Consider the following 22,480-nt stretch of genomic DNA (forward strand, 5'->3'; position numbering starts at 1 on the left):
TAAGACCAGAAGGGAGAGCGAGGCTGGCGCATTTACGAAAAGTGTGCCTAGTAAGGGGGAGTGGGATGCCGTGAAGCCAGAGAGGCCAGGAGGCCAAGTCAGAGATGACATCAGAGGGAAGGACTGGGGTCTTTGTAAATGCAAGGGGGGTTACGCAGGGGAGTGAAGAGACTAGATTTGCATTTTAGGACCAGTCGACTCTAGCTCCTCTATAGAAAATGGGTGGGAGGGTGCAACAATAGATATGGGAATCACTTTGTGTCGACTCTGGTGTAGGTGGGAGAGAATCGAGGGGCTAGAGGAAGGCAGCAGCTGGGACCAAGAGGGGAAATGGGTGGACTTCAGGTCAGTCCTGGATATGGAACCCACAGGCCTGCGTGTGAGGAGGAAGGGAGAGACTGGAGTCAGGTTTCTGGACTGGATGTGGTTGGGTGATGGGGAGCTACAGTGGATTCTTAAGCGCATGGAGACAAAATGAAGTCGGCACATCCCTGGGACTTCATCGGAAGACTCACAGAAGCAGTGAAGAGGTCTTGTTTGCCCACGGCCAGCACAGGGCGCAGGTTCTGGGGAGAGGGGATGGGCTCTCTCACCAGCGAGAATTTGAGGTGCAGAATGATGGGGCTCACCACATCCTCCACACAATCCTGAGGGAGAACAGGCTGTCAAGAACCTGCTGTCCTCTCTACGCTCCACCACAAGTCCTCCTCCACTGCATCCACTCCCCACCGCCCTGACAGTGCTCCCTCCAAGCCGTGGAGCCAGGTTCTCCTGCCCTAACTTCCCTCTCTCCAGCCCCAACATCCTAACCCTTCCCACCTCACTCAGCAGAGAACGGGGATGCTCCAGGCCAGCCTTGGGCTCCTCCTCCCTCCCCCTTCCCAGAACCCAAAGTCCTCACTGGCAAAAGCAGCTTCAGGGTTTCACAGTGAACCCCTAGTCCCAGGGTTTTTCTTCGAGTCAAAGTCGGGCTCTTGGTTTCATTGAAAATGGCACGAGAAGTCAGGCGGCCTGGGTCCAGTGCCAGATCAAACCTGACAGAGCTTCGGATGTCACCTGAAGTGCAGGGGAGAGTGGAAAATGAAAAGGCAGAAATAACCTAGAATGCTTTGTTTTCATTTATTTGTTCATGCAATACATGTTTGCCGGACACTGCTATGGGCCATGAATTATACCACGTGCTGGGGATACATGTGGAGAAGATAGATGGATGGATAGATGATGGATGGATGGATGGATGGATGGATGGATGGATGGATGGATGGATGGATGGCTAGATAACAGATAAATAGATGATAGATTAAATAGGTGACAGATTAGATAGATGATAGATAATAGATGATAGATTTGGTAGAGGATAGATTAGATAGGTGATAGATGATAGCTAATAGGTGATAGATTGGTAGATAGATGATAGATTATATAGGTGATTAGATTAATAGATAATAGATGATAGATTTGGCAGATAGATGATAGATTAGCTAGCTGGATAGATATGGCCCCCACTCTCATGAACCCACAATCTAAGAAAGAAGCCAAGCACATGGGCCGTGATGTTGCAGCATGATCAGTGTGAGGGGAGGCTCTCCTGTGGTTCTAAGGAGAGCACGCTCACTGGACCTGGCCAGGCTGCCATCCCGGATGGACCATGGCTAAGCAGCCGCCTGGAGAATGAGCAGGAGCCAGGTGAGGAGTGAGGAGAACGTCTGGGACTGTGGGAACAGGGCCTAAGACCAGAAGGGAGAGCGAAGCTGGTGCATTTACGAAAAGCGTGCCTAGTAAGGAGGAGTGGGATGCCGTGAGGCCAGAGAGGCCAGGAGGCCAAGTCAGAGAGGGCACTGGAGGGAAGGACTGGAGTCTTTGTAAATGCAAGGCGGGTTACGCAGGGGAGTGAGGAGTCCAGATTTGGATTTTAGGACCAGTCCACTCTGGTTCCTCTGTGGAAAATGGGTGGGAGGGTGCAAGAACAAATGTGGGAACTGCTTCATGTCATGACTTTGGTATAGGTGGAAGGGAATCAGGGGCTGGGAGAAGGCAGTGGCTGGGGCCCAGGAGAGAACTGGGTGGACTTCAGGTCAGCCCTGGAGACAGAATCCACAGGCCCAGGTGTGAGGAAGAGGGGAGAGAATGAGCCAGGTTTCTGGCACAGGTGGTGAGTGGATGTGGAGGTAAGATTGGATTCCTAGGCCCATCCCATCCTCAGGATGGCATTGGGGCCCCTAATGGGATGAGGGGCCGGGGCCCCCTTTATGGGGGAAACGCACCTAGCTGGTCCAGTGAGCTTTTCTGGATGGTGAGACAGACGGTGGCGTCCCCAGCTTCCAGGGCACTGGGCCTCTCTTCCCAGCACCGGTACACAGCCTTGGCCACCTCCACAGGGCTGAATCGCATGGCCACCCCCACTTTCAGCACCGGCAGACTCCTGAGGGCCAGAGTAGTGGGGAGGACAGAACATTGGCTTCTGGGAGGATAACGTGGCTGGGGGGGCAGCACCGGTGAATCAGACATAGTGCGGGAGGGCAGGATGTTGGGGAGTCGCTACCTGAGCAGGAGCACCTGGCCCCGGGCCCCCACAGCCAGGTCCATCAGTCCATCCTGGGTGAGGTCCTGACCCCCGCTCAGCGCCTGCCCAAAATACTGCAGCCTGGGGGAGAGCTGGGAGCCAGCAATCCGCTGGCCAGAAGAGAAAAGGGTGAATCAGGCTGGAAGATGGGGGAAGAAGTTGGAAATAAGTAACAAGGGGAATATGGAGGTAGGACCGTGGCAAAGGGAGAGAAGGGGTGAGCTGTGAACAGATATCACCAACAAGAGCCTGAAAAGAGGAGGTAGGAGTCGGGAGATGATTGTTACGAAATAGATGTAGGAGTGGAGGTTGGAAGGGTGCCCTGGTGACCCGAGTGTCATTCATTCAATCAGTCTCTAGTTCCAATTCTGACTCCTCCACGTATGAGCCACAAGACCGTGGGCAAGGACTCAATCTGTCTGTCCCTCCGTTTGCTCATCTTTTCAGCGACCCGCTAGCCAGAGAGATGGGAGAGGCAGAAGTCAAAGGCAGGTGATGGGAAAGCTTTGAGAAGAGAGATTTGGAAAACAGATTGTGGTGAAAGAGGATCTGAAGAGAGAAATTGGAAAGGAGAGATGTGGAGATAGAAATTGAAAGCAAATACAGCCAGGCGGAGTGGCTCACGCTTGTAATCCAAGCACTTTGGGAGGCTGAGGCAAGTGGATCACCTGAGGTCAGGAGTTCGAGACCAGCCTGGCCAACATGGTGAAACCCCATCTCTACTAAAAATACAAAAATTAGCTGGGTGTGGTGGCACATGCCTGTAATCTCAGCTACTCAGGAGGCTGAGGCAAGAGAATTGCTTGAACCTGGGAGGCAGAGGTTGCAGTGAGCCAAGATTATGCCACTGCACTCCAGCCTGGGCGACAGAGTGAGACTCTGTCTCAAAAAAAAAAAAAAGAAAAAAGAAAAAGAAAAAAAAAAGGCAAACAAGGTGAGGACCTCGGGACCCCCAAACAGAGAAGGGGGCTCTTTGGGTCCAACCCATCATGAGGGTGCAGGTTGGTGAGGAAGTAAGAGCGTAACAATAGGCATATAATATATTTGTGTATTCATCACTGGTCAGGTCACTCATGAACCTTCAGTGAGTGCAGTGGTGATTGCCTTAGCACTCTCACTGTTATTTCTACAAGAAGTCTAAGGAGTTGGTTTTATCATTTCTGCGGTTTATAGAAAGAAACTAAGGCTGACCAAGGCTGTCAGTCACCTGCATAAGGCCACACAGCTCAGGATGGCCAGCCCGGCCAGGGATTTGAACTGGCCTCTGACCTCAAAGCCTGCTCTCTTAACCATTAAGCTGCCCACACAGATGGAAGGCTTTCTGGAACAAAGGAGAGAAGAGAGATGACGTGTGCTTAGCTGACAAACCACTGCAACAAGGAAGGGAATGGTGACAGAGACAGGAGGCTGCGTTCAGTGAACTCAGGACATGGGAAGGAGCTGGGACTAGAAGAGGCTGAAGACCGGCCTCACCTGGCTGTGGGAGGGGCTGATGCTGGATTCTGAGGCTCCGTGAAACAGGTAGACAGCACCCCGGTTCTCCTGCTCTCCCGGGGCCCCAATGGCCACGTCCGTCAGCTTGTCCTCATTCACGTCCCCCAATACTGTCAGGGCTGCCCCAAAGCGGCCCCAGGGGTGGCCCTGCTCACCACGGAGAACAGCGTCACACTGCCACTGCACCCTCTGCTGAACACAAGCAGTGTCAGACCCCAACCCAGGCGACGCCTCCACCCACACCAGACCCCCAGCCTAGCTCCCATCAGCCACTCACCCCCCTAGGCAAGGGACACACGGACACCTGGCCCCCTTGGGTCTGCTCATAGTAATGGGGGGCCCCAATGAGGATCAGGTCGGTGCTGCCATCGCTGTCCACATCCACGGAGCAGAGGGAGGCCCCGAAGTAGGAGCCGATCTGGAGGGCAGGGCCTGGGTCATGCTGCCTGTCCCCGCCAGAGGCAGCCCTGTGGGCCAGGGTCCTGCCTCTCCCCAGGTACCAGGACCTCTCCCAAGGCCCCCAAAGCCCCTCCATCCTCTCCCCAGCCCCGGCCACTCTCCCCACCCTCATCCTCCCCACCCTCATCCTCCCCTCTGGCTCCTGTCATGCCCAACCTGCGTCCCTGTGACTTTGGCCTTCATCCTCCATTGCCTGGACACCTGAGTGAAGATGACAGCCTTCCCGGTATGCTGGTAGCGGGGGGCCCCCAGGACCAGGTTCTGCACCCCCTTCCACAGGGCTAGCTCGGTGGAGTAACCTGAGGGGCCCAGGCGTCAGCACAAAGGCCCCCATCTCCCCTCCCCAGAACCCTGGAACCCACCCCAGGCAGCACAGCGCCCATCCCCCCTCTCCAGGACCCTGGACCCCACCCTGGGCAGTGCATCTCCAACCTGTCCCCACCCCCTGGCCGTTTCTCACCCAGGTAAGAGTCCCTCATGTCCGCATTCTCCTGAGACATGTTGATGAAGGTGGGGCTCATATTTGGGGGATACAGGAAGGCACCTCCAGACCAGCTAAAGCTCCCCACAGCCCCCAGGAAGAGGCCATCCTGGGAGGAAAGAATTCCAGGGCTGGGCAGAGACTAGAGCGGGAAGACAGCATATCCCAGAGACACGCCTGCCGCCTGCATCACTCACCATCCAGGCTTTTCTTCTCTGTCTTCCCGGCCCACACCAGCAGCCTCTGTGCCTCTGCCTGTCCCCACGGCCACTGCTCCGCCAGCCCCCTCTCCTCTCACTCACCATTCTGTCTGCCTGCGCTGTGCTCACCGCTGCCTCTCTGTCTACTGCCCCAGTGCCAGGCTTCCCCAAACCCAAATGTGCAGCCACCCCTGCTGGAAAACCATCGCCAAGGCCCTTACGGTGGTACCTATGACCCTTCCCCATCAAAGCCATGGAGCCTCCCTCTGTTCCAAAGCACATCAAGCCTTTGGCCGGGACACCTCCCTCCCCTTCTTGTTTTCTGGGACTCAGCTCATTTCCCCTCCCTGGAAGAGTCAAGTTCATCCTTTTTTTTTTTTTTTGAGACAGGCTGTTGCTCTGTCACGCAGGCTGTGATGCAGTGGCACAATCTTAGCTCACTGCAGTCTTGAACTCCTGGACTCATGCAATCCCCCCATCTCAGCCTCCTGAGTAGTTGAGACCACGGGCACGTGCCACCCATGCCTGGCTAATTTTGTTGTATTTTTTGTAGAGACAGGGTCTCACTATGTTGCCCAGGCCAGTCTCAAACTCCTGGCCTCAAGTGACCCTCCCACATCAGCCTCTTAAAGTGTTGGGATTACAGGTGTGAGTCACTATGCCCGGCTGGAAAAGTCAACGTCAATGTCGCCTCCTCTGTGAGGTCTTCCTCAGCTCCTTCAGGGAGCCGCAGGCATTTCCTCCTGTGTGTGCTTTGTTTATTGCTTTCTTGAACTTTTGATATGGATAATTTAGAACACATACAGAAGTAGAAATAAGTGTATAATGAACCTCCAAGTACGTGTGACCTACCTTGAGTGAGCAATTCTTGACCAATCTTGTTTCATTTCACCACTCCCTAGACACCCCGAAATTACTCTGAAGTAAACCCATCTGGGTTGTTTTTTTTTTTTTTTGCTTTTTTTTTTTTTGAGAGAGTCTCGTTCTGTCACCTAGGCTGGAGTGCAGTGGCATGATCTCAGCTCAGTGCAACCTCTGCCTCCTGGGTTCAAGCGATTCTCCTGCCTTGGCCTCCCAAGTAGCTGGGATTACAGGCATGAGCCACCACGCCTGGCTAATTTTTTTGTATTTTACACTTGATCTTAGCCAAAAGGCCGAGAAGCGATAATTTTTTTGTATTTTTATAGAGACGGGGTTTCGCCATGTTGGCCAGTTGGTCTCAAACTCCTGACCTCAAGTGATCCGCCCGTCTCAGCCTCCCAAAGTGCTGGGATTACAGGCATGAACCACAGTGCCTGGCCCCATCTGGATTCTTTGAACACACACACACTTCCAAACCACATCTTTGATCCCACCTGGTCCTTCTCAGCCTCCAGCCCTCTCCTTCCAGGCTGCCTGGGCTCTGGCAAGCCTGGCTCTCTCCCGCCGAGGACCTGGGTCCTGCCTCAGGACCTTGGCACTTGCTTTGTCCTGTGCCCAGAGCAGTCTCCCCTGATTGGTCCAGGGCTGGCCTTTTCCATTACTGAGCCTCCTCTGGCTATCTCTCTCTCTACCCTGATGCTTAGTGCTATCTGAGAGGCTCTTGCTTACTGTCTCCTCCACTAGAATACATGATCCTTGAGAGCAGGAACCCAGGCTACCCTCCTCCCTGCTATGCTCCTGGCCCCTGACACACGGCGTGGGGGCCTCTGCCTGGCGAGAGGGTGAAATTGAGGACGGGGTCTGCTCTTGTTGATGTCTGGCTCCCAGCCCCCAGCCCAGGGTGGGTGCAGAGTTGATATCCAAGAGCTATGGATTGAGGGCAGGCTCTACCCACCATTGTGAGGGCTGCACTGAAGCCTTCTTGGGACATCTCGTGCTGGAAGGAGCTGCTTGCCCTGGACTGGGTTCCTGTAGGGAAACAGGTCAGTGAAGTTCCTAGAAGCTGTGAGACCCATGAGGACTCAGAACACAGGGAGGAGAACATGATCTGAGGCTTGGGTTCCGGACAGCAATTTTGAGTGAGTTGTGAACAGGAATGGCCCATCAAGACTGTACGGGACAGGCTGGGCACAGTGGCTCACGCCTGTAATCCCAGCACTTTGAGAGGCTAAGGTTGGCAGATCACCTGAGGTCAGGAGTTGGAGAACAGCCTGGCCAACATGACAAAACCCCGCCTCTATTAAAAATACAAAAATTAGCTGGGCATGGTGGCGTGCATCTGTAATCCCAGCTACACAGGAGCCTGAGGCGAGAGAATCACTTGAACCCAGGAGGCAGAGGTTGCAGTGATCCCAGATCGTGCCACTGCACTCCAGCCTGGGGACAAAGTGAGACTCCATCTCAAAAAACAAACAAACAAACAAACAAAAGACTGCATGGGATAATTGGGTGGGGATCCCTTGGGTCCCAGGCGCACCCTTGCTTCCATTTACCCTCAACTGCATAGATCTTCTCCTGCAGCTGCTTCTGGATGCTGCCAAGGACTGCAAAGTTGTCCACCTTGAACACGTGGTCCTGCGGAGGTGCTGAGCCGATGGTATTCAGCTCCTGCCTGGCGGTGGGTTCCTGGAAAGTGTGTCCCACCTGCAGCAGAGAGGCAGCTGAGGAGGATGAGCCCAGCAGCTCTGCACCTGAGGGAGGTGCAGGCTGAGCATGGGGCAGGGGTAAAGAAGAGGCACACCCCGATAGCATAGCGGATGATGCCAGCCTTCTCTGCCTGGGGGATGACATCACGGTATTCCAGGGGGTCTTTGTACTTCTGCCCATCTGTGATGACAATGAGGATCTTCTTGGCACTTTTTCGGGCCCCATTCTTATGATGAAATAGCTGTGTCCTGTCGGGGAGGAAAGGAAGATGACTCTACTGAGATGTGATTGACTCTGGAAAGACATCATTTGCAGTGCTCTCATCTGGAGAGGCTGGGGAGTCCTGGCACCCTCACATTCTATCAGACATATTAAGGAATTGATTTGGCCATTTTTGGTTTTCTTTTGAGACAGAGTCTCGCTCTGATGCCCAGGGTCTGCAGTGCAGTGGCGTAATCTCGGCTCACTGCAACCTCCGTCTCCCGGGTTCAAGCGATTCTCCTGCCTCAGCCTCCTGAGTAGTTGGGATTATGGGTGCCCACCACCATGACTGGCTAATTTTTGTATTTTTAGTAGAGAGGAGGTTTTACCATGTTGGCCAGGCTGATCTCAAACTCCTGACCTCAAGTGATCCACCAGCCTCAGCCTCCCAAAGTGCTGGGATTACAGGCATGAGCCACCACGCCCAGCTAATTTGGCCATTTTTGAAAGCCACGCAAACCATAATTAGATCAATAATAAAAGAAGTCACATTCTTTGTTTCTAAATTCTATCCATGGCTGAACTCTCTTCCCCAGAGGCAGTGTGGTTCAAAGCAGGGGCTTTGGAGTCAGACACACTTTGGGCATGGGACTTAACCTCTCCGGGCCTCTGCCTCTCTCCATGCATGATGAGGATAACTGTGCTGTAGCTGTCTCTAAAGATGGCCCCCAGTGAACCACACCTGGTTCCCTCCCACACTGGACCTGGCCTGGCTGAGTCCCACTCTCATCAGTAGCATGCGGTGGAAGTGACACCATGCCGGTTATAGGTCTCAGAAGCCTTGGTTTCTTTTGCTTTTGCACTTTTGGGAGCCCTGAGCCACAATGAGAGAAGTCCGGCTGCCCTATTGGAGGCACCCATGGAGGAAGGCCACCTGAAGTAAGAGGCTCAGCCATCCCCACCAAGCCTACCTTCCAGCATATCCCCCACAGGCACCAGACACCGAAACCAGCTTAGTGCTGGGTTGTTTAACCCACTTAATTTGGGGATGATTTGTTAGGCAACAGTAGATAACTGAAACAAGTAGTGTCAGGTTATCCTGAAGATTAAACAAGGTCAAGCTTTTACAGTGAATGGCCTACGGTGACTACTAATTCGATAACAGCTGTAACAAACAATTAAAAATGTAACTATCAGCCGGGCACAGTGGCCCACGCCTGTAATCCCAGCACTTTGGGAAGCCAAGATGGGAGGATCACGAGGTCAGGAGTTTGAGACCAGCCTGATCAACATGGTGAAACCCCATCTCTACTAAAAATACAAAAATTAGCCAGGTGTGGTGGCATGTGCCTGTAATCTCAGCTACTCAGGAGGCTGAGGCAGGAGAATTGCTTGAACCTGGGAGGTAGAGGTTGCAGTGAGCCGAGATCATGCCATTGCACTCCAGCCTGGGTGACAGAGCAAGACTCCGTCTCAAAAAAAAAGAAAAAAGAAAAGTAACTACCTGCTCATGTAACTCTATAAACTCAGATAAACTCAGAGCAAATACACACAGGTGCCAAATACTATAATGGAAATAACCCAAATATCCAACACTGGGGAAAGGGTTTAGCCAGTCATGACCTAGCCTGTTAGTAGACACAGCCATTTCAAAGGAAAGCAGTATGGGAGGCTGAGGCAGGAGGATCTCTCGAGGCCCGGAGTTCAAGACCAGCCTGAGAAACATAGCAAGACCCCATCTCTACAAAAAATGTTTTTTAAAATTAGCTAGATGTGGTGGCATGCACCTGTGATCCCAACTCGGGAGGCTGAGTCAGGAGGATTGTTGAGCCCAGGAGCTTGAGGCTGCAGTGAGCCGTGATCGTACCACCGCACCCCAGCCTGGGTGACAGAGTGAGACCTGTCTCAAAAAAAGAAAAAAACAGGAAAACAAAAAATTGTGGACCTAGATGAGGGGGAAGAAACCCAAACAGGATGAAAATAGCTTCTGCCCTGAATGTGACCATACAAAATAAGCCTGAATAAAGATGAAGATGGAAGTGGCATTGTGCTATGCAGCTGAGATTTATTGATTCACTTGTAAGTATCCCTTGATGTTACTAAAATACTGTAGGGCAGTTGACTAGAGAGACTGTGGATAATATAATACTTCTTTTTTAAAAAGTTTCCTTACCATTATTGCCGTTTGGGTTTTGCTTTGTTTTTGTTTTTTTGTAATAAAACTTCTTTTTAAAAAAAGAAGAAAAGAAAGAAAGTGAAGAAAATAAGAAAGAGAAGGAAGAGGCTGGGCATGGTGGCTCACACCTGTAATCCCAGCATTTGGGAGGCTGAGGCGGGCAGATCACTTGAGGTCAGGAGTTCGAGACCAGCCTGGCCAACATGGTGAAACCCCATCTCTACTAAAAATACAAACATTAGCCAGGTGTGGTGGTGCAGGCCTGTAGTCCCAGCTACTCAGAGGCTGAGGCAGGAGAATTGCTTGAACTGGGAATACAAAAATTAGCCGGGCATGGTGGTGTGCACTTGTAATCCCAGCTACTTGGGAAACTGAGGCAGGAGAATCCAGGAACCCAGGAGATGGAGGTTGCAGTGAGCCAAGATTGTGCCATTGCACTCCAGCCTGGGTGACAGAGCGAGACTTTGTCTAAAATACAAAACAGAGAGAGAGAAGGAATGAAGTGAGGGAGGGAAGGGAGAAAGGGAGGAAGAGAGGAAGGGAAGAAAGGAAGGAGGGAAGGAGGGAGGGAGGGAGAAAGGAAGGGAGGGAGGGAAGGGAAGGACCGGGAGCAGGAAGGTCCAATCCTTGGCTGAGTCCAGCCCTGAGATGGGCTTGGCTCTGGGGAGCGGAGGCTGCTGGGAAATTTCCTGCACTCTGGGCATGACAGCAGGACTGGAGTTGGTGAGAATCACTCGGTCACCCCTGCCTCATTCATTTTTTTCCCCAGGCCCCGCCACTGGGAGAACTTTGAGGGGTGAGGTGGAGACTCCAGAAGGGGACTCCCATGTGACTTTAAACTTACAGGACAGACAGAGGCCTTCCTCTGGGTTGCTGAGTCACAAGGGGCCACCATTCAAGGCAGAAGAGCCTCCCAGAAGTAAAGAGGGTGCGTTTGGCGGGAGCATCTCTTTTTTAAGCCAAATTCTAGCACCACCCCAGGGCCGCTCCCAGAGGTGTGTAGAGGAAGCCAAGGATCCCCGACCTTCAGCCGAGCTCCTTCCCACAAGAACCACATGCCCTTCTCGGGGGTCCCACCTCCTACATCGTTTTAGGAATAGACCGCATGTGCACGGGGCAGACCCACGGTGAGTGCCTGGGTAGCACAGGGGGTGCGCAGGGGTGAGGGATGCAGGGGAGGAGGTGAGTGGGGAGAAATGCACCAGGACGACCTTGCGTGACAATTCCTGAGTCCCTGACTGCTCCATCCTCTGATAAGACCTCAGGCATTTATCCGACACCTCCTGCGTGCCGCCGGCTGAGCACCCCACACACATGATCTCAATCGTAAGCTGTGAGTTTATCCTCATCTGAGAGTCACCGAGACTTAGAGCCCATCACCCCCAGGGTTACACCCAGAGTAGCTCACGGTGAGCCAGGATGGGAGCCTGATGTGTCTGAGCCAAAGCCCGGGCCTCTGGCTGCTGTGGGGTGGGGAGGGGTCCTGGGGTCCAGGCTCTGCAGAACCAGGCAAAGGGGAGGCACAGCTGCAGAGGAGCCTAGTCCTATATCAGGGAGACCGGCAGCGAGGCAACCAGGAGCACCTCAGGGGGAGGTTCGCCCTGCAGCCCCGACATGCCCCTTGGTAGCCCCTTTCCCTGGAGCCTCCCTTAGCCTCTGAGAAGAGCTGTGCTGACCCAGGGTTAGGAAGTGGGGGTGGCAGCCACATCGGCAAGCCGGGGTCGGGGATGCTTACACCACTTTCAGGATGCCCGTGGCCGTGAACGTCAGGCCTTTCAGTTGGACGATGGGATCCACCAGGCTCTGCTGGCTCGGGCTGGTCCGGTATTGGGTGAAGGTGAAGTGAATCTTCAGGAGGTTTGAGTACTGCATCAGTGCAAACTGCAAAGGCCAGTGGGGAGGGCCCAGGGCTCAGTGCCTGTTACTATTGTTTTTATTTTAATTTTTTGTAGAGACAGGGTCTCTCAAACTCCTGGCCTCAAGTGATCCTCCTGACTCAGCCTCCAAGTAGCTGGAACTACAGGCACACGCCACTATGCCTGGCTTTGTTTTTAGTTTAGTTTAGTTTTGTTTTTGGTAGCGACAAGGTCTCACTATGTTGCCCAGGCTGGTCTCGACCTCTTGGCCTCAAGCAATACTCCCACCTCAGCCTCCCAAAGTGCTGGGATTACAGGTGTGAGCCACCACACCAAGCCATATTGTTTTTGGTTTTAATAAACTTTATTTTGGACTTATTTTGGATTTACAAACCATTTCCCATGTGTTTTGAGGCCCTACAAATAATATACTGAAACCCAGAGAAGAAAATTCATTGGCCCAAAAATACAAAATATAAACTGGAAAATCTAAACCAAATATTTCCTTCACAGCTTATTAAAAATAACTTTGCCAACCACAATATTTGCTATGCTTAGCTTTTTAAAAATTTTATCACACATTAAATCAATTTGTGTATTTCCTCACTTCTCAAGAATTTGAGGCTGGGCGTAGTGACTCATGCCTGTAATCCCAGCAGTTTGAGAGGCCAAGGTGGGAGGGTTGTTTGAGCCAGGAGTTGGAGACCAGGTTGGGCAATATAGCAAGACCCCATCTCTACAAATAAAAATTTTTAAAAATTAGCCAGGCATGGTGGCATGCACCTGTAGTCCTATCTACTCAGGAGGCTGAGGCAAGTGGATCACTTGAGCCTGGGAGATCAAGGCTGCAGTGAGCTATGATTGCACCCCCACACTGCAGCCTGGATGACAGAACAAGACCCTGTTTAAAAAACAAAAAGTGGGGGGTTTTTTGCACATACATAGGCACTAGTTATTGGAAAATAAAATAATAAAAATAAATCATTAGTTACATAGAAAATATAATAAATCATCAATCACTTGGCTGAGTTATAGTCAGTCAAATTTCATAGCAAAATTATTTTTTAAACACTTTCAATGTTTTTAAACAGCAGAAACATTGTATTTCCTGTAGCTTTTGGATACATTATCAAATGTCAGTGGTGGCCTCCTAGGTCAGGGCTCAAGTTGGGCCTGTGCTGGGACCATAGCTTCATTCTCCACCCCAGCCCCATCCCGCACAGCTCACTGGCCTGCCCCCATGCCTCCCAGGATGCCTCCCCCAGGCCAGCCTCCCCCATCCCCCAACCCCCAGCCCCAGGTGCCCAGTCTTCACCAGGGTGTCAGTGCCCTCAAACTGGTCCATGACAGCTTGGACAAAGCCCTTCATCTGGTTAAAGTCATTTTGGCCAATGCTTCCAGAGCCGTCAATCAAGAAGACGATGTCCATCTCTTGATGTGGACACTCTGTGGGGGAATGGGGAGGAATCGGAGACGCACTGCGGGGGCCCAGCCCCCTCCTGCAGCTCCTGCTCAACAGAGCCCGGGGGCTGTTCTTGGCATCCCCACCTGGTTTCCGACCCCTCCTTGGAGGAGGCCCCAATCTGCCACCCCAGCCCCCAGCTCCCTTCCTCCGACATGGCCTGGAAAGAGGGGGATGAGAACACAGGACCCAGGTGGGTTCCTCATCCATTTAATCAACAAATATTCATTAAACACAGATGCTAGGGGTGCCACAAGCATCAAGGGCAAATGTTTAGCAAAGTGGTTCAGGGCGCCTGTTCTGGAGCCAGTGTGCCTGGGCTAAACCCCAGCTCAGCCACGTGCTAATTGGTGAATTCAGGCACATTACTTAACTTCTCTGGACTTCAGTGTCCCTATCTGTAAAATGAAGGTAATAGCAGTGGCTACCACGTGGGATTACTGCAAGGATAAAGCAACACGCACATGGGTGCTGGAGACAAGTCCTGGCCCTCTGCCAGGGTCAGCCGCTGGCACCATTCTCACCATGTGCCAGGCACCTTCGAGGCCTGTAGGATATGCCTTAGGGATGCTGTGGGGGTGGGGTGGGGATCCACCCCAGACCCCACCCTACCCTGGTCAGGTCAGAGGTCCTGATTTCCAGCTACATGGAGTTGGCTCTGAGCTGAGTCCCTTCCCAGGAATCATGCTAGGCAGAGGGGAACTGTTGCCCACGGGGACACCTCCTGCACCTGGAGGAAACCTTTACCGATGACTGGTTCAGCGTCTGAAGGGCCAGCTGCACTCTGAGCCCCCCAGGCATTGGCTGAGGCCTCTGGTTTTTTAATTTTTTGTTTTTTTGAGGCAGAGTCTCACCGTCACCCAGGCTGGAGTGTAGTGGTGTGATCACAGGTCAGTGCAGCCTCGACCTCCCCAGGCTCAGGCAATTCTCCCACCTCAGCCTCCTGAGTAGCTGGGACTACAGGCGTGCACCACCTTGCCTGGCTAATTTTTGTATCTTTTTGTAGAGACGGAGTTTCGCCATGTTGCCCAGGCTGGTCTCAAACTCCTGGGCTCTAATGATCCACCCACCTCAGCCTCCCAAAGTGCTGGGATGACAGGAAAGCACCCCTGTGCTGGCCTTGGGCCTCTGTTATGATTGCACTGCGTCCACCCTTCACATTCCCATGGGGCGGCGCCCAGGAATATTCCCAGTTGGGAGTGGTGACTCATGCCTGTAATCCTAGCACTTTGGGACGCTGAGGTGGGCGGATTACTTGAGGTCAGGAGTTCAAAACCAGCCTGGCCAACATGGTGAAACCCCATCTCTACTAAAAATACAAAAAAAATTAGCCAGGCATGGTGGCGGGTGCCTGTAATCCTAGCCATTCAGGGGGCTGAGGCAGGAGAATCACTTGAACCCAGGAGGTGCAGGCTACAGTGAGCCAAGATTGTGCCACTGCACTCCAGCCTGGGCGACAGAGTGAGACTCCATCTCAAAAAAAAAGAACATTCTCAAGTGACCTCAGAGTCTATGGAGTTCACTCTGCAATCTTGAGGGCACACCATATGCACATAAACAAACAAGACTTTTCATGCCGTCCCCAGGCTCATGGGGGGTGTGGCCTGTGTTCAGGGCCCAGTTGGTACCTCCACCAGCAGCCACATCCTGTGCTGCCCACAGGGCGGTGGGAGATCAGGCCACCAGAGCACTAAGGTGTGAGGCCCACACCACAGGGCTGTGGTTTGTGCCCCCTGCCCACCACTGCAGAAAAAAAATGCCTTTTCCTCTTTCCTCTCCCCCACCCCACTTGCTCAACCACTTGCTGCTTCAAGGGTGCTGGGGAGAAACAGAAGGTCACTTCCTTCCTGCTTCTTCAATCACCAGCAAATCTTGGCATACACGGGGCAGGCTGCAGATCCCCCCAGGAGCTCCCCGTTTTTGCCCACATCTGGGCAGCCAACATCTTGCAGTGGTGCCTGTTTTTTCAGCTGCATCAAGAAACCACCCTCTCATCCTCTCTCAGGCCAGGTCTGTGGCAAATCCTCTCACAATGTCTCTTCTGTTTCTCGATCTTTTTATTGTATCCCCTGGGCTTCCACTAGCAGAAGCCTGGACTTATCCTTTTGAAAAAGGACCCCACCAATCAGGCAAGGATGGCTCAAGCTCTGGGCTCTGCCTCTTGCTATCGATGGGAACTCATCTATCTTAACCTTGGTTTTCATATCTGTAAAATGGGAATGGGCCTGCCCACCACCTGGGATGTTGTGAGGATGCAATAAGGTGATTTGTACCAGGTATTCAGCACTGCCTGGCACACAGGTGATCCTCAGTGGACCCTGGTCCCTTCCACTTGGACCCACACCCTCCTTGCCTGCACCAGTTTTGTGCTCCAGTCCCATTTGCATCAGGCATCCCACCTCACGAGTTCCACAGATGGCTGTGAGAAGACATTTACCCCTTGTTTTTAAGTGCCACCTCCCTAACCTGGCTTCAGAGACATCTTAGCCTGGGCACGGTCCCCCCAAGAGCCTTGGATGTCCCTTCCCCCTTCCCTTGGTCCCCTCCATAGACTCCACCCTCACCATTTGCTCTGGGAATATTTCTGCTGCTGTTCCACCTTTGTCTAAAGGCCCAGCATGCTTGTCATCATGGCCTCTCTGGTCTGAAGCCCCACCCTCGGTCAGCACCCTGAGCGGCCCCTGGCATTCCCTCTCGCACCGCAGATGAGACAGTTTGCCTGTATCTTCCTCCCAGTCCCAGCACACAGTCCCCAGCTGGAAGATGGGTCAGAGGGGCTATCACATAGTATGTGCCAGGCAGGGTTCCAAGCGCTTTATGCACCTCAATCCCTTTCATCTTCATAACCCCCTGATTATTGAGCTCTATTTTACCAATGAGGAAACTGAATGGCTTTGAGGGAATGAAGCTTCAAGGGAATGAAGCCTGGTGCCCATGGAAAACAAACTTGGGCACCACCGTGATGCAGACCAACCCTCAGAGAGATGTCATGGTGGTGTCCCCAGGCCCTGTTCTCTGTGGAAGACATGAGCACTGACAAAATTGCACATCGCGTTTTCCGCAGCCCTGTCGTTTGCTTCTCTTTGAGAGGAAAGTTAGTTTGGGGAATCCTGGAAGCTCAGCAGTGAACCATCCAGAAGAAACACCTCCCTCATGGATTTATCTTCCTCACCACGTCTTTACCACCCTAAGGTCCTTCCTCTGAAACTCAAGAAGTGGCCATGCACCTGTTGGCAACTGGAAGATGTTTGTGCCCTCCACAGCCTGCACAGTGGGGCTCCTCTCTGCCTCCATCAGAACTTTCATGCCTCAGGCCAGGCACAAGGACTCACGCCTGTCATCCCAACACTTTGAGAGGCTGTGGCAGAGGATTACTTGAGCCCACGAGTTCAAGACCAGGCTGGGTAACATAGCAAGACCTCCCTCTCTACAAAAAACAATTTTTTTTTATTACCCAGGTGTGATGCATGTACCTGCAGTCCCAACTACTCAGTAGGCTGAGGGAGGAGGATCACTTGAGCCCAGGAGTTCGAGGCTGCAGTGAGCTATGATTGCACCACTGCACTCCAGCCTGGGCAACAGAGCAAGACTCTGTCTCAAAAAAATTAGCAGGGTGTGGTGGTGCATGCAGCCTGACAGAGACTCTGTTTTTTGTGTTTTTTTTGAGATGGAGTTTTGCTCTTGTCACCCAGGCTGGAGTGCAATGGCACAATCTCGGCTCACTGCAACCCCCGCCTCTTGGGTTCAAGCAATTCTCCTGCCTCAGCCTCCCGAGTGGCTGGGATTACAGGTGCGCACCACCATATCCAGCTATTTTTTTTGTTTTGTTTTGTTTTTGTATTTTTAGTAGAGGGATTTTACCACATTGGCCAGGCTGGTCTCAAACTCCTGACCTCAGGTGATCCGCCCACCTTAGCCTCCTAAAATGCTGGAATTACAGGCCTGAGCCACCGTGCCTGGCGGGGAACCTGTCTTAAAAAGAAAAAATATAAAGAAAAACCCCACAAAAAACTTCTACCCTGGAGCAGCAGGGCTCCTGCCTGAGCCGCCCTCCCCTCCTGGCTTCTCTCCTAGCCACACTTGGCCCTCCAGGGAGGGCACAGGGGCCCAGACACAGGCCTCACGACTGCTCACCCTCAGTGCCAGCATGTGCTCCACAGGGAACCACGGCCTGCCAGGGACCTACCTGGTGGGGCGTCGGGGACTGTTTGGATGATCTCCCAGCGCGAGCCCAGCAGGAGGCAGGAACCCTTTGAGTACGAGTTCTCCCCACAGACTCTGTGCAGGGTCGGGCCACAGGCCTGGAGGCAGAAGCCTGTGAGCCAGGAGCCCCTAGCAGCCCCTCCTCCTTCACCCCCAGCCCCAGCCTCCTCCCCGACAACACCCCCGCCCCACCCCACCCCCCGTGGCCCGAGACACTCACTCACCAGGAGCCAGGAGCTGTTGGTGGAGGCTGCCAGGGTCAGGCCTAAGGACATGTTCACGGCCTCAGGGCGGACTGCGAGGGCAGACACGCAGGGTCTCACTCACAGCACACACTCATTTGCGGGGAGGGTCTGGACTGGAAGCTAAGCGGGGGCACAGTTGGGTCCAGGAGGGTTGAGGGGCCCAATTCCCAGGTGGTCACTCACTGTGCAGCGGGATGGGCTGGCACGTGCCGGTGGCAGCTGCACAGTCATACAGCCGTCCCGTCTGGTTGGCCGCCACCACCTCCAGGGGTGCTCCTACCACGAGTCTGGAGACACAACCGTGGCCATGTCACTGCAGCCACAGGAGGGGTGGGAGCAGCGGGCACTTGGGGGCGAGAAAGTGTCCCTCCATGGGGAAGTGAGACTCTGTGGGGGAAATTCCTGGCATTTGCCACTTGGGAGAATATTCAGAAATCAGGGCCCGAGTGTAACCCACAGATGCCCAGGGGCCATGCTGGGGTTTATTTGGTTTTGAGCGTGCATACGTACTTATGTGTGTATTTATGTTTAGAAATTTTTTTAACATTCACCAAAAAAAAAAAAAAAAAAAAAAACAAAACTATTTAAAGACCAAAGCACATTGCGTTTTTGAGTTGCCATTATTTTGAGCCACCCAAGAAATAAGATCATCTCAAGTTAATTGGAACAATTTCCTGAAGACATGTGCTTTCAAAACAAATAGTTGATTCTGTAATTCAATGGACCAATTTAAATATTGTATAAGCAATTTCAATTGGCCAATGTAAAGCAGTGTACTAGGATCCATAACTATATCTATAGTTATGTAAAGTCAGTGGTTTATTTGCAAAACTCCCTGAGTGGGAAAGTTTTTTAATTTTGGAAATGTTTTCTCTCACTACCCACAATCTCCTCACCCCAGTGAGAAAAGCAGACAGATACTGGTGTATTTTAATGCGCCAAGCAAGGCTTCATTAAATGGCCATGTGAGGGCTCCTTCTAGGTGCCACTCCTTTACAGAAAGCTACAATCCCTGTGCATCATGATTCAGGGGATGCCTAAGGCTTTGTGAAGAAAATCTGAGCATTGACTAGAGAGGTAGCAGTTTGGAACCTGCTGATACAAACGATGAGCAAAACTTTAGTGTAACCCATCAACCCGTATGTTTTTTGAGACAGAGTTTCACTCTGTCACCCAGGTTGGAGTGCAGTGGCGTGATCTCAGCTCACTGCAACCTCCACCTCCCAGGTTCAAGCGAATCTCCTGTTTCAGTCACCCAGCTAGCTGGGATTACAGGCACCTGCCATCACGCCAGGCTAGTTTTTGTATTTTTTAGTAGAGACAGGGTTTCACCATATTGGTCAGGCTGGTCTCAAACTCTTGACCTTAGGTGATCCACCCGCCTCGGCCTCCCAAAGTGCTAGGATTATACGCATGAGCCACTGCACTCAGCCAATGTATTCTTTTTTTAAAATGTGTCCTGAAAAACTGATGGTGACAGAAGTCTGACCAAGGGTTCTCTGGGTTTGTTGGTTAATGAGAAGGGGTCCACAGCAGCCCTGTGCCTGTGGGATTTTACACAGGAGCAGCTGACCTAGGTAGGGCTCACCCAGGCACGCTCATGTGAATCCTTCATCAGATTGGGTCTTTCAGATTTGTGCACTTCAGTTGACCACATTTCCAAATAAAGAAAAACAAAACCCTTGTTCCTGGTGCTTGCTTCCATCCCCCCAGACTGCTGGTCACATGAGGAAGGGAGAGGGGCGCGCAGTTGGAGCTCGGTGACCTCTTATAGCTCCTTGTGACCAACTGAGCCTTCCTGTCCACTGGGGCTCACTGCCAGCACCACTTCCTCCATGGAGTCCTCCTGGGTCTGCTCTCTCCCTGCCTGTGCCCCCCAGACCTTGGTGACACCTGTGTCACATTGTGACTTGAACTCTCTGGGACAGGAGAATGTGAGCTCCTGGAAGTGGGGGCAGGTTCATAATTTGTGGGTCCCAATTTGAAATAAAACCGTGGGGTCTTTTGGGGTTAGGGGGCTCTTACCTTTCTTCTCTCTCTTCCTCAACCTGTCCTAGCATTTTTTATTTACTATGTAGTGTCCCACTCCCTCAGGGTACCCCCAGGGTGAGCGCCCCAACTGACTTTACCCAGCTCATGCCAGGGGCAGAAGGTAGCAGCGGTCATTGCTCCCACATGGGTGGGGGAGCCAGCAGCTGACACCCCTTTCCCAGGAGGCAGTGGGAGGTGGGGCTGCTGCTGAGCTAAGGCTCCAAACCCCCAGTGCATCTCCCTTCTCCCATGACTTTTTTTTTTTTTTTTTTTGACGGAGTTTCACTCTGTCATCCAGGCTGGAGTCAAGTGGCACGATGTCGGCTCACTGCAACCTCCACCTCCCAGGTTCAAGCGATTCTCCTGCCTCACTCTCCCAAGTAGCTGGGATTACAGATGCCTGCCACCACACCCGGCTAATTTTTTTTGCATTTTTAGTAGAGACGGGGTTTTGCTGTGTTGGCCAAACTGGTCTCAAACTCCTGGCCTCAGATGATCTGCCCACCTCGGCCTCCCAAAGTGTTGGGATTATAGGCGTGAGCCATGGTGCCCAGCCCTGCCGTCATTCTTTACTTACAAAACACAAATGCACAGATCATTAAGAATTGGCAAGGCAGGGTAGCTCACACCTGTAATCCCAGCACTTTGGGAGGCCAAGGCAGGAGGATTGCTTGAGCCCAGGAGTTCAGCCAGTCTGGACAACATAGCAAGACTCCGTCTCTGTAAAACGTAAAACAAAACAAAACAAAAAACAGGCATGATGGCATGCACCTGTGGTCCCAGCTATTCAGGAGGCTGAGGTGAGAGGATCACTTGTGCTTGAGAGTTTGAGGCTGCAGTAAGCTGTGATTGCACCACTGCACTCCAGCCTGAGCAACAGAGCTGGAGTAAAAATAAAATAAAAATAAAAATAAAATAATCAGGAATTTCAAGAGGTCAAGGGCAGAACATTAAACTCCAAACTTAATGAGTGTGGGCCCTGTGTGACTGTACTGGCCCCAAGAAGTGAGCCCTGCCTGGAAGGCAGGTTCAAGGCCTCCCTCCTGAGGTAAGGTGGGGTCTTGTCTAGAGTTTTGTGGCCCTTCCTGGGATTGAGAATAATACGTGCTGATTTCAGGGCCTCCAAGGAGCCAAGGAAAGACTTCTCACCCCTGCTGCCCTTCCTCCAGGACACCTCCCTGGGGTAACCCATGTGTACCCATCCACAGGACTTGATGTAGTGGAGATTGGGGAAGGAGGGTGAGTGGGGCCTACCGAGATCCACCAAACTGCACCACGCTCTGCCCAAAGCCGCCTGCATCCTCCTGGAAGATCGTAGGCTCCTCCACATCCAGGTTGAATCCATGATAAGAAGCCAGGACTGAGGAATATTTGGGGGGTGGGGGGGCTGGGAGTTAAAGAAGCCCCAACCCCTCGGACGTCCCAGCCTCTTTTTTTTTTTTTTTTTGAGATGGAGTCTCGCTCTGTTGCCGAGGCTGGAGGGCAATGGCACAATCTCGGCTCACTGCAACTTCCATCTCTTGGGTTCAAGCGATTCTCCTGCCTCAGCTTCCCAAGTAGCTGGGATTACAAGTGCACGCCACCATGCCTGGCTAATTTTTATATTTTTGGTAAAGATGGGGTTTCACCATGTTGGCCAGGCTGGTCACAAACTCCTGACCTCAGGGGATCTGCCCATCTCAGCTTCCCAAAGTGCTGGAATTATAGGCGTGAGCCATTGTGCCCAGCCAAGCCTGATTTTTGATGGCACATGAATGTGGCTCTGATGCAGTTTTCAGCAGGAGGACCCTTCCCTACGTGCCGTCAGGACTTGGGGGAAACAGGCCCAGGAAGGTGATGTCCAACCTTTCCCCCTCCCTGGTGGCTTCTGTGGCCTTCCACTCCCGGGGAAGGCTGGGGAGACTTCTCTCACCCACACCAGGGACTGCATGAGCGGGAGTGGGGGAGCCTGGGACAACATAGCCAGCTGGAGAGGTAGCTTAGTCGCCACCTGAGCACAGCCCCTGAGCCCCTCTTCATTCAGGTCACACTCTCCCGACTCCGGGCCACTCGCACGTGAAGCATTCCCCTGCCTCAGCTCCTCATGAGAGTGGTTGGAGCCGACCACCAGCCCCCAGCCTGCCCTCGCAGATGGAGTTCCCTCAGAACTCCTCCAAGCTTCTCCCCAGCCCCCTGGCCCCACTTACCACTCAGAAGAAGCACGGTGCTGAAGGTCATCCCTGAGCAGCGCGTCGAGGGGAAGTGGAAGGTTGGGGACAGAGCACAGAAGGTGCTCACCCTCCCAGGGGGTAGTTAAAATAATGATTCAGGGCCTCCACGCAGCAGAAGGAAGGGGGCAGTGGGTAGGAGGGCCCTGGTTAATGATGGAACAGAAGTGGGGGCAGGGACCAAAAACACCCTGGGGAAAAACCCTCATTCTGTCCCCCTCTGCCACCTGCAGGGACCTGGCTTCCTTCTCCCGGAAGACCACCCTCCCCCAGGCCTCAGGAGCCAGTTGGTACCCAGGGAGCCCCATAGCTCTCTGAGATCCCACAGGAGTGG

At 52.8% G+C, this 22,480-nt stretch overlaps 1 protein-coding gene across 2 annotated transcripts in view; it reads right to left on the reverse strand.

The window, feature by feature from the left end:
- The window catches only part of ITGAD (integrin subunit alpha D), a 33,745-nt gene extending 11,501 nt beyond the window's left edge, over nucleotides 1-22,244 (reverse strand). Inside the window, exons 1-18 of one of the 2 annotated variants that reach the window (XM_055298198.2) lie at nucleotides 22,126-22,244; nucleotides 21,194-21,299; nucleotides 18,092-18,195; nucleotides 17,888-17,958; nucleotides 17,647-17,761; nucleotides 13,314-13,444; nucleotides 11,878-12,023; nucleotides 7,860-8,013; nucleotides 7,612-7,762; nucleotides 7,014-7,087; nucleotides 4,977-5,106; nucleotides 4,673-4,815; nucleotides 4,335-4,475; nucleotides 4,037-4,246; nucleotides 2,543-2,673; nucleotides 2,265-2,422; nucleotides 902-1,056; nucleotides 516-647 (exon numbers count right to left, since the gene is read on the reverse strand). In XM_055298198.2, coding sequence (XP_055154173.1) covers nucleotides 516-647; nucleotides 902-1,056; nucleotides 2,265-2,422; nucleotides 2,543-2,673; nucleotides 4,037-4,246; nucleotides 4,335-4,475; nucleotides 4,673-4,815; nucleotides 4,977-5,106; nucleotides 7,014-7,087; nucleotides 7,612-7,762; nucleotides 7,860-8,013; nucleotides 11,878-12,023; nucleotides 13,314-13,444; nucleotides 17,647-17,761; nucleotides 17,888-17,958; nucleotides 18,092-18,195; nucleotides 21,194-21,299; nucleotides 22,126-22,156 — 2,283 coding nt within the window. In that variant the 5' untranslated portion in view covers nucleotides 22,157-22,244. Of the gene's footprint in view, nucleotides 1-515; nucleotides 648-901; nucleotides 1,057-2,264; nucleotides 2,423-2,542; nucleotides 2,674-4,036; nucleotides 4,250-4,334; nucleotides 4,476-4,672; nucleotides 4,816-4,976; nucleotides 5,107-7,013; nucleotides 7,088-7,611; nucleotides 7,763-7,859; nucleotides 8,014-11,877; nucleotides 12,024-13,313; nucleotides 13,445-17,646; nucleotides 17,762-17,887; nucleotides 17,959-18,091; nucleotides 18,196-21,193; nucleotides 21,300-22,125 lie in introns of both variants that reach the window. The other variant, XM_055298197.2, reaches the window with a different exon arrangement.
- Nucleotides 22,245-22,480: the final 236 nt, after the last annotated feature.

The sequence above is a fragment of the Symphalangus syndactylus genome, chromosome 11 (assembly GCF_028878055.3).
Source record: "Symphalangus syndactylus isolate Jambi chromosome 11, NHGRI_mSymSyn1-v2.1_pri, whole genome shotgun sequence".
Classification (NCBI taxonomy): domain Eukaryota; kingdom Metazoa; phylum Chordata; class Mammalia; order Primates; family Hylobatidae; genus Symphalangus; species Symphalangus syndactylus.